Below are 11,729 nucleotides of genomic sequence, written 5' to 3' on the forward strand. Positions count from 1 at the left end.
CTCACGGTGGCGTCAACGAGTTAGTCTATCCCAGGAAGCGGATAGCAGTCTTTGGGGCATGCCCGGTTGAGATCGGTGTAATCAACACACATTCTTCAGCTTCCATTGGATTTCTTAACGAGAACTATATTCAACAGCCACCGAGGGTATTTCACCTCGGTAATGAATATCTCTTCTTTAAGGCGATCAACCTCGTCGCTGATTGCCTTTTGTCGGTCGGGCGCGAACTTCCTTAGTCTTTGCCTCACTAGCCGAGCCTCGAGGTCGATGTTGAGCTAGTGTTGGGTTACCTTCGAGTCAATCCCGGGCATCTCCTCGGGGGACCATGTGAACACATCAGCATTTTTCCTAAGAAAATCGATGAGGTAGAGCTGATCCGCTTCGGGGAGCATCGTCCCGATTTTCACAGTCAAATCGGGCCGATTCCATTTCAAGGGTACCTCGATGAGTTGCTCGGGGGGGGGCTCTAGATGCATCGACGCTATGGGTCCCCCATGGGGGTTAGGGACTCGACGAGGTCGTGACTTCCCCAGGAGAGTAACCACCGTAAGATGGCATCGCCTTGACTCTCCCGGATCACTTCGCGATTCCCCGATCCCCTCCGAAGTCAGAAACTTGATGGCCCTGTGGTAGGTGGATACCACCGCCTTTAACTTGTTGAGCGTCGGTCAGCTGAAGATGACGTTGTAGGTCGAGGGTAGACCGACTACCATGAAGGTAGTCATTATTGTCTTTGCTTTCGGCTCTTCCCCGATGGTGACAGGGAGGATGGTGGTCCCGAGCAGGGAGATGGAATCCCTTGTGAATCTAGTGAGTGCTGATGCCATGGGGGTGAGTTCCTCCTTGGTCAAACCAAGCCTCTCGAAGGCGTTAAGGTATAGGACGTTGACGGAACTCCCGGTGTCGATCATCACCTTTTTGACCCGAGCGTTGGCGATCCGGATGGAGATCACCAAAGCATCATCATGATGGGAGCGCTCGACTTCTTTGGCTCCAAAAGTGATTTCAGGCTCGAGCTCGGGCTGGTGATGTTTCTCGACCGCGCTTCGGGCGTAGGCCTTCCTCGCCATTGAGCTGCTGCCGTCGGTTGCTGGTCCTCCAGAGATGACGTCGATCTGTCTTTCGATGGATCCCTTGGGGTGTGGAGTCGCTTCTCGGGGTTCCTTAAGATAACGCCCGAGGTGACCTCTCCGAATCAGTTCCTCGATTTGATTCTAGAGATCGCGGTAGTCTTCCTTGTCATGGCAGTAGTCTCAGTGGAACCTATAATATTTGGACCGATTTTTGTGAGTAGTTTTCATAGGGTTGGGCTGTCGCAAGAGACCTTTCTCCCTGATTTAGAGAAGTATCTCGGTATGAGACATGTTCAGAGGGAAAGGCGAGGGCCTCGGGAGCAGTAGCTCTTGTTGGTCGAGCCTCCGGCGGGGTTGTGTCAGGGCTGCTGAGGTCATTCCTTGGGATTGTTCCGCCATTAGCCTCTTGCCGTCTATGCGCTTTCCCGCCACTAGAGCTTTGGCGACGATGTATTGGTTGGCGCACTGGAGCATCTCGGGGATAGTTACTGGCGGCTTCTCGATTAGCGATTAGAAGAACATTGAATGCTTCAAGCCTATCAAAATGCCTACATGATTAAAGAGGGGTGAGCATATGGGAATCGACGGATTTCAGTGGCAAAACGCGCCACAAATTGAGAGAGCGACTCATCTTCGTGTTGAGATAACATGAGCAAGGTGGCCATGGAAGGCCTAGGTTGCACGTTGGCGAGGAAAATCTGCTCGAACTCCCTAGCGAGCTGGTCAAAGGACGCGATTGAGGACTAGCGTAGCCGGCTGAACCACGCTCGTGCTAGTCCCCTAAAGGTGGTCAGGAATGCTCAACACATCAGTGCATCGGAGGTGCCATAGAGGGCCATCTGAGCCCAAAACGCAGCAACATGCTCCGCGGGGTCGGAGCCGCCGTCGTACGTCTCCAATGCTGGTAGCCTGAAGTTGAGGGGTACATGCTTGTCCTGTATTTCCTGAGTAAAAGGGGATCCGCCCGAGCCGCCTTTGTTCGACTCGCTTCGCGATTTCTGGAACTCAAGCTGGAACTCATCCAAGCGTTGGTTGACTCGGGACAGTTGGATCCTGAACGAGTCATTCGCCGAGTCGAATGATATGGTGTCAAGCTTGGAGCGGGGCGGTGTGATTCGGTAGGGTACGGGTATGCTATGCTTGGGCGAACCTCTTGGGTCTATCGTTTGGTCTCGAGCTTCTCCCGTCCCGACCTGCTCCTTGCTCGGCCTTTGCCGGGTCGGGTCGGTCGGGGGAGCTGCTAGTCGCACGATTTGGGGAATGAGTGGGATGAGCATCTGTATCATCCCCGCCATTGCTTGTACTTGCTTGGTCAAGTTGAGGAATGCCTCGGGCGATACGGTTGAGGGTCCTGAGGTAAATCCGAGGGGCGACCACCCCGGGTCATTGAACAGGCGCCAGTAGCGATTTGGCATCGAGGCTGGGATCCCCTCGTCTTTGGGGACGGGGATGGACTGATCTCCGGGCCCGACGAAGGGGTGACCGGTCGATGGTTCTCATTCGGGGAGAGCTCTTTCGAGATGCTCCTACGACATGGCCCTTCTTCTAGTGCCAAAAATATTGGTGAACAAATGTGTCGTGGCTAGTGAGTTAGCATTGCTCGATCCATGGGTCGATGTCGGGACTCTTCTGCCGGCTGAGTTGGACGCCAAGGTAGGCCGGGCCCTCGTGACGGGATGTTGATCAACATTTCTCGGTCCGAGCACCGTCAGCGTTGAGCAGCGTCTCTCCATTCCCGAGCTGGTTGGCAGCCCACTTTCATTCACTAGATGGCAATTCCCCGGTCGAGATGCTCGTGGCTTGGGGATGACAATTCCCACTTTCATTCTCTTCTCTCCTTTTTCTTCTCTCTCTGGCCGGATGTTGGCCAGGGACTTCTATATTATTGTACGAGGGTTAGTCGCACGTGGGTTCGACGTGGTGGCTGATCCTCGAGGGATGAGATGGTACTGTGTGGTTATTGTCCCGGGACGCGCGGGACGACATCAGACAGCGCCTCCCTGAGCTTCCGGGATAGGACATGCCAAATAATATCTCGGTACGAATTCTGACTTAGCGTGTGGGGATGCTCCCCTTACTAACCTAGCATCGATATAGTGTGGCATCGATTGTGATATATCTTGGATCCAAAATATACCTTATCAATGCTATTGAATGCTTTTGACTTAATTTTGACGCCTCGTTGCTCATGCGAATCCGGCAGTACAAGAAGCTGAAAGTGGTCGCTGCCATGGAACAGCGAGAAGCTTTTACGAACTGTAAGCCTCGGGGGCATGACAATAGGTCAAGGTCACCATGGAAGGTAAGAAGTCCATCTGAATGCTGCCAAACGTGTAACATGCATTCGAGACCTACCTGAAACCGATCCAAAGGAAGGTCAAGATGGTAGCTGCTAGTTTTAAAGGATTAAGCTACGTGGCTCATACTCCCAAGTAGAATCTGAATGCTACAGGACAGTTTCCAGCTTCATGAACGTGACTTGTTCCTCCTGGTTGGGTTGCAAGGACGGACAAACCCCACCATCTATTATTTTCAGCACTCCGAAGCGAAGAATGATATGAGCTTAGAATTCAAATAGCATAAGATTAATTTTCTTCTTTGTCATGATGGGAGACCCCAATTTAATGTCCCAACCCACGCTATCGTTAATAAAGATTAGGTAGAGTTCATTTTGTCGGGCATATGATCTATTAGTTCAACACATAATGGACTTTGATAATCCATAACTCATATTAATATTAAAATCATAACCCTTTTAACTTACATTTGTAGTAACTAGGGTTGAAAATGATGATCGCAATTGTGGATGTGGTTAAGAAAAAAAAAGAAATCACATCAATGACTGGGTAGAAGAATAAGAGAATGAAAAAGAGAAAAAGACGACGATAACGTAGAGATCATTCTCAATCATCTAAGCAGTGTTCTCATCTCAGTTAGATCAAATTTATAATAAATTTTTACTGTGCTCACTTGAGTTTTTTTTTTATTGTATATGGTTATGTAATTCTTATATCAATGTTATTCTTTTGTGATTGCTGTTTGGGTTTTGGATAATAGACTTTAAGATTTATACGCTCATTATTTTTATAGTGGATTTATTTCTCTAACTTAACCCGTAGTTTTTATCATTTACGTTGAAGAGATTTTTTTACATAAATCTTTATGTTCTATATGATTATGATTTTGTTTAATTTCATATTTGACCTGACTCTCGATCAATGATGAACAATTATACCTAAATAAAACCTTCAACCGCAAACGATTCACACGCCTATTTACTGATGTGTTCTGATGCTGCTACCTCTCGCAACGGTGGTGAGTGCAGTTTGACAAGTTGGAAATGGCAGCTGCTCCATGTTGTCTAATTATTATCATTGAGATATATAAAAAAAATTATTATATAAGACCACAACATAATTATTTAATCAGATGTACTACTTTCTCACTCTACATAACAATTAATAAGATATACCATTTTCTTAGTCTACATGCAGACAAGAAAAGATAAGATGATCAGGATGTGTAATGCATTACCGGCCATGCTAAGCTGTCGTTCGATCGATCGCAGGGATCAACAGCTCTCGTACAAGCCTTGATATAGCTAATCATCTGATGAGGGTAATAATGGCGATAAGACTCGGGTTGACGTCAGCTGTCTCAGATGATGCGTCGGTTGACCTGACACCGTCTGGTCAAACGAATCGAAACGTCTAATTGAAACACATTAAACATTCTGCTCAGGCTCGGTCCTTCACGCCACGTCAACACCAGTGTCAGACGCTACCAGGAGTATTAGCCTGCCAATTGCAAGAGGGCACATCAGGAAACAGTGTGAAGCCGAAGGTCCCCATCGGACACGCAGGCGAGGAGTTCTTGCTCAGAGGAAACGACGATCCCGTCCCGATCGGACCACCGTAATCGGCCACCTCAGCAGTCTCGAGGAACGTCCCAAGGAGATCCTCGTCATCCGGATCTAAACCAAATCGCATCGGTCTTGAGGCCACGGCTTAAGATTGTTTACACTAACACCATCGATGCTGCCGTCCTAAAGTTGCTGGTCGCTCATTAATGTTTCTACAGGTGGCGACTTTACTTGACGGTTTACTATGTTGGGTTTGTTAGTACTCATCGTTTAATCGACGCCATTCTATCCGGCTTTTCTTCTATCTCAAACAAACTGGAGCGCATCCTGTGACGACTTGCAAATTTTCCCACGTCACACAAAGATATGGCACCGAAACAGATTCTTTACTTGTGATGCACGACACGCTCCAACCGATAAATTGACTGGTCGTAAACAGTTTGGATAACACCAGCAGGACGAGCTGAGCCCTTCTATGATTGTGATTGTGATTGTGATTGTGATTGTGATTGCAACGTATCGATTAGCCCCAAATTAAAAGTTACTGAAAATTTTATATATTTTTTATAAAATATATTCTGCAATTAAGTATGATTGTGATTCTAAATTTGATTTGGATTGCGACAACTAAAATCAGAGGATGAATTTTTTATTTTTAATCTGAGTTGGAAAGGGTGCAAACACTTTGCAACATCAACTGTATACACACAGTCGTCACTTCTACCCTATCTCCCCTCCTCTCTCTATTAAAGATTGTATGCCTAACTATGTCGATCATCTCCCTCCATACTGAATAGCCTCTTATTGTTCATGATCGATCATCTTTGCACGTGGGTTAATCCATCTTCCGCTCACCACCCTTGTCCCACCCTCTTCTATTACTCATGGTCCCCTCCTTTCTCGTTCTTTACAAATGTGATTGGGTTGATCTAGGTAACATATAGAGTAATCCAATAATGAAGATAGATAAGGATAGCATAGCCAACTTGTTGACCAACCATGAAGGTGGCAAGGGACATAATTATTATTTATGAAAAAAATTTATGAGAATTTTTGAATGTTGAATGAAAATATTTAAAAATTATAAACTATTTAGAATCGAATTTTTTTACCTCATCTATAAAAAAATAATATATTTAATTAAATTTAAAAATACTTAATAAATTTGAAACAACAAGGAAATGAGTTTGATCTGAAAGGATACGGAGTACAAAACCTGGCACGAGAACACCGACATCAAGTCTTCCCTTGATTCTATGTATCCGTGCAGATTAAACTCGTTCCGTGTTGTTTTAGATTTGAAGTTGATTGGAGAAGCCGGTGAGGAGCGCTTGCGGCAAAGGGCACAGCGTGGAGAGATCAACTGCATTGGGCATCGGTTTCCACGTTGCGACAGCGAGAAGCGGTCCACGGGCAGCTGGCCGATGCCACACCAGCGCCCTGTGACACGCTGCGATGTCTTGTCCTCTTCTCGCTTCTCCCAACCACCATTGTTCTGTTCTATCTTTTTGTATAGTTCCCTCCCTACCCGTTCTCGTGCTGCTGCCACCACTCACTACATCTCTTGCCTCCCCTCTTGATCCCTCCATCGTCACCTCTTCCTGCCCCCCCTTGTCAGCCTTTTCCCATTTGATGCCGAGCTCTCACATCTCCTTTTGACCGCCCCCAAAGCTGACCATTCTCCATCCGTTGATTAGTAAACCTTGTCTTCGTCTCTCTCTGCTTTCCTGCGCCAGCGAGCCGCTGCCCGACGTTTCCACGACTCCAGAAGGTCATCCTTTAAGACTTCGATCATTCCGCCCGCTGTTCCGAACGCGGCTGCTTTTGCCGTTGCCAATTCCAGCCCGATTTCTTCTCGAATCCCAGTCTCCAAATCCTTCAATCCCTCTGCCGTGTCAAATCTGGAAACCTGGCTATAAAAGCCCGCGTCGCTATTGCATGGCTGGTAAAACCATGCAGAGCAGCTCTGCTGTGGCGAGCATAGCAATGTGACGTTGTTTCTACGGTGAGCCAAGCGCGAATTGTAGTACCATCGACACCCCAAGCCGTACTACCGCAGTGACGACGCACAAGAGCAGATGGATCGATTGATGGAGTACTACTGGCTAGGCCATGATCGCCTCGGGGATGCGCTCCGCCGGGCCCTCGTGGTTTCCGGCCCTTACCTCCTGTGCTCGGTCGCCTTCTTCCTGCTGTGGGAGCAGCTATCCTACCTCCGCAAGAAGGGCTCGCTCCCGGGGCCTCACTTTGTCGTTCCCTTCCTCGGCAGCGCCATTCCCATGATCATGAACCCGACGCAGTTCTGGGAGCGGCAGGCGGCACTCGCCCGCGATTCCGGACTTGGCGTCTCCGCCAACTTCCTCGTCGGCCGCTTCATCGTATTCGTCCGCTCCACCGAGCTCTCCCACAAGGTGTTCGCCAACGTCCGCCCCGACGCCTTCCACCTCATCGGCCACCCCTTTGGCAAGAAGCTCTTCGGCGAGCACAACCTCATCTACATGTTCGACCAGCGGCATAAGGACCTCCGCCGACGCATCGCCCCCAACTTCACCCCCCGCGCCCTCTCCACCTACATCGACATCCAGCAGGGCGTCATCCTCGCCCACCTACACAAGTGGCTGGCCCTGGCCGCTTCTTCTCCTAAACCCATCGCGCTCCGGCTCCTTTGCAGGGACCTCAACCTCGAGACTTCACAGACCGTCTTCGCGGGGCCGTACCTCACTCCCGCCGCGCGCGAACAGTTCAACCGGGACTACAACCTCTTCAACGTGGGCCTCATGGCCATCCCATTTGACCTCCCAGGGTTCGCCTTCCGGCGGGCACGGCTGGCCGTCTCCCGCCTGATCCGTACCCTCTCCGGCTGCGTCGCCAGGAGCAAAGAGCGCATGCACGGCGGCGGCGAGCCGTGCTGCCTCGTCGACTTCTGGATGCAGGACACCTTGCGCGAGATCGCAGAGGCGGAGGCGGCGGGCGTTCCTCCGCCGCCTGAGACGGGGGACGCTGAGATCGGAGGTCACCTGTTCGACTTCCTCTTCGCGGCGCAGGACGCTTCCACCTCCTCCCTTCTGTGGGCGGTGGCGATGCTGGACGCCCACCCGGAGGTGCTCGCGCGGGTGCGGGCGGAGGTGGCGGCGCTATGGATGCCGGAGTCGGGCCGGGCCATCACGGCGGAGCAGGTGCGCGAAATGCGGTACACGGAGGCGGTGGCACGGGAGGTGGTGCGGTACCGGCCGCCGGCGACGATGGTGCCTCACATTGCCGGGGAGTCGTTCCCGCTGACGGAGTGGTACACGGTGCCCAAGGGGGCGATCGTGTTCCCGTCGGCGTACGAGTCGTCGTTCCAGGGGTTCACGGAGCCGGACCGGTTCGACCCGGACCGGTTCTCGGAGGAGCGGGCGGAGGACCGGGTCCACAAGCGCCACTTCCTGGCCTTCGGAGCGGGGGCGCACCAGTGCGTGGGCCAGCGCTACGCCATTAACCACCTCGTCCTCTTCATAGCGCTCTTCGCGTCGCTGGTGGACTTCAAGCGCCACCACACGGACGGCTGCGACGAGATCGCGTACGTGCCTACCATCGTGCCCAAGGACGATTGTACCGTCTACCTCTCCAGGCGGCTCACTTCCTCGTGATCTCATCCGAGGCCCGAGCTGGGCCCGGGTGGGTGCTACCCGTTTCTTACTCCAGTGTGGTGTGTCCAAAGTGGGATACGGTCCATTTATTCCCTGGTCCTCCTCTTCTTCTTCTTCTTCTTCTTCTTCTTCTTGGTGAACAGAGGAGGAATGCGTCCGGCATTGTTGGGGGTCTGGTAATCTGGATAATGGAAGGTGCGGAACAAGAGGTGGTAAATTCTGTGTGTCGTCGGTCTCCTCGGTCCTGGTCATCTGGTTTGGTGGGTCTATTAGCTTCCATATGCGTGTGTGCCACAGTACATGAAGGATTCCTGTGTACCAAGATTTCTTGTTGTTTCATATCTGGAAGGTTGAGGTACGCTATTTCATCCCAGGAAACTCGATGCATCTCTTTGGGAGTTCCTGTGTGCTTAACGGAGTGACGCGATCCACCGTTCCATAGTTGCACTTTCCCTAATATTCCGGTTTAATTTGGATAAAAATTAAGATTGATTTAGAAGAATTCGATGGATGTATTTTGCTTCATGTTCGACCAAATTAATAGAACATCACAGATGTAAACATGTCTGTCCAAACCAAACATTTCGATCTCCCTCTTCGACTCTAAATTAGATTACCTGCCGATAGCTAACCCCGGTTATTCAGGCTTTGGTTTGCGGATTAGGCCGCCACCTATTCATGCCCACATCAGCGAAGCTTTGTGCACTTGGCATTGATCGAGTGGCAGAAATCTCAGTTGTCTTTGTCGAGAACAGATGTCATATATTTCCTCCACAAACCACAGCCATGACAAGGATGTTCAGAGCATTTTTGCGTTGTTTAGAATCGTGTACATGTATAGAATAACCTTTGCAAACGTGTGATAGTCAAATACAGAATAGTGAATGCCCTTTCGAAGCCCCAAGAGGCACCACCAGGCCCTGCCTACACCATCGGCAGAGGCTGAGGGCCGGGATCTCTGCGCAATTCCACCTTCTCGGCTGGCGCCGGTGGCTTGGCTTCGGCCCGGCATAGCGGGCACAGCGAGTGTGAGTGCAACCACATGTCGATGCACTCGACGTGGAAGGCATGTCTGCAGCCGGGCAGCAGCCTCACCATCTCCCCTTCCATCACCGGATTCAAGCAGACCGCACAGTGGGTCGTGGGGCAGGTGTCTTTGCAATCCACATGGTGTGCGAAGGCCGGCAGCGCGTCGATGGCCAACTGGCTGAGACCGGCATCGAGAGGCTCGTCGCGGGTCGCAGCTCCGCCGGCGGACATGGCAAGAGCAACCTGCGGCGGCCGATCGGCGCGGTTGCGGTGGCGACGGCATCTGCTGCATATGAGGCAGTAGAGGACGCAGACGATCATGCAGAGGCTGAAGATGATGCTGCCGCTGTTGTCTCGCAGGAACATCCCGGTGTTGGACATGCTGAATTAAGCACTGTGGAGATGGTGGAGATTAATGGAAAAACGATCCATTCCTGGCCAAATAAATCTTGAGAATTTATATTGCCCAGTTGATCCGGACACTATCAATATTCTCCCCACCGTTGACGTTGTTTTGACAACATCTAATGGGATCCTGGTGAGAAGAATTTACGGTAAAGGCTTAATGTTTTTATCGAAATATAATATAAATATATACAGATTTAAGAAATAATTTTTTTAATTATACACTTAAATGAGGTATATTCTGATTATTTATTCTCAAATCATAAATTGATTGAAGATTAAAATATATAAGGAATGTAAAATTATCATTTTATATTTATCTTTATCATAATATTTTATTATGTCCCAATAAAATTAAGTTTCTATTAAGAATATTCAACTTAAAATGATATAATTGAAATACGCTTTCTAAGGAAGTCAGTTAGTTGGTAACGTAGTTAACGTCTGACAATTTGATATTTGAAAATGGATGATAATATATTTCATATAAGAGTAATACCGACATTATCATAATATATTATATGAGTGGATAAGGAAGTGATACTAAATCAGTGTAGTAGATTGGTAACCTAATTGAGTTATACAATGATAAAGGTGATGGCTTAGTATTTAGCTTTAGTGGTAGATTTTGCCATTGTGTTTTGTTTCTTAAAACTCTAATTGATCAAGTTTTTTTTAAGGAAGATGATGTAAGCTGATATATATATTCTATCATCTTATTTACCCAATTAGTATCGACGAAGACATAGAGGTGAAAGGATAAGTATTTACAAAGAAAAAATCCATGATAGAATTCTTTTAAGATATCACAAAATACATTGTAGTGTAGACTAATGCACAATGGAGGGACGATACATGAATTATGATTATTTGTTGACTGCAAATGAAATGTTTAGATGTGTAAGAGCAAAATACTATAAGGAACCAAGTACTTATCGGTAATGTATACGATCCGTAGTAGGACTGTCATCGTATAACTCAAGTAACTCAACGAAGGAGAGAGAGTGGGGCAATAACTTTTTGAAATTTTTGTATATTTATCTTTGATAATATATCTCGAATGTACTTTTTTAAAAATGATAAAAGTTTAGAAAATATAAACGTTACTTTCACTCCTAAAAAAATGACTTAATGTCCTTAGGTCTTTGATGAAAACTTGATTGACTAATTATTTAAGAAATTACTTGATCTCCATAGAATTATTGTTTGGGATGATAAAATCATTCATATAAATAAATAGATATATAGTATATCCCTTTTGTTAGTGTTAGTGTAGGAATAAGGAGTTGACAAATTTAGAGTTGACAAGGTCAATTAACATAAAAAATGAGCTAAGTTGGATTTACAAATGCTCTCGGAGCTTAACAACATTCACAAATAAATTTTCATAGTTTACAAACATTATTTAGATATTGAGAGATAAAGTCAAAGTGTTATTATATAAAGGCATCTTTAGTTAATATCTCTTATAAAAGATATTTTTAACATCTAGTTGGCATATATGCCAGAGTGATACTAAACTTAAGATGAGTCAAATTATTATCAATTTAACAATTGAACTAAATGTCCTTGTGAAATAAAAGCCTAATTATTTGTGAAACCCTTTGACCACTAGATGTGCTTGGTCATATATCCATCTACGTTTCGTTTAATTCAAAAGACTCATTTATACTCGATGATATTTTGTGTAAGGTGAGATAAGATATGAGTCAATGTAATATTATGGAGTAG

General features: G+C 47.5%; 2 protein-coding genes across 2 annotated transcripts; one reads left to right on the top strand and one right to left on the bottom strand.

Moving 5' to 3' along the window:
* Positions 1–6,556: 6,556 nt before the first annotated feature.
* LOC135587909 (cytochrome P450 710A11-like) lies at positions 6,557–8,942 on the top strand. Its single transcript, XM_065079767.1, has one exon. It carries the CDS (start codon positions 7,014–7,016, stop codon positions 8,562–8,564), a length of 1,551 nt encoding a protein of 516 aa, XP_064935839.1. The 5' UTR covers positions 6,557–7,013; the 3' UTR covers positions 8,565–8,942.
* Positions 8,943–9,488: 546 nt separating this feature from the next.
* Positions 9,489–9,974, bottom strand: LOC135680349 (RING-H2 finger protein ATL39-like). Its single transcript, XM_065194229.1, has one exon. The coding sequence runs from the start codon at positions 9,972–9,974 to the stop codon at positions 9,489–9,491; it is 486 nt and encodes a 161-aa protein (XP_065050301.1).
* Positions 9,975–11,729: the final 1,755 nt, after the last annotated feature.

Source organism: Musa acuminata, chromosome BXJ1-8 (genome assembly GCF_036884655.1).
Source record: "Musa acuminata AAA Group cultivar baxijiao chromosome BXJ1-8, Cavendish_Baxijiao_AAA, whole genome shotgun sequence".
Taxonomy (NCBI): domain Eukaryota; kingdom Viridiplantae; phylum Streptophyta; class Magnoliopsida; order Zingiberales; family Musaceae; genus Musa; species Musa acuminata.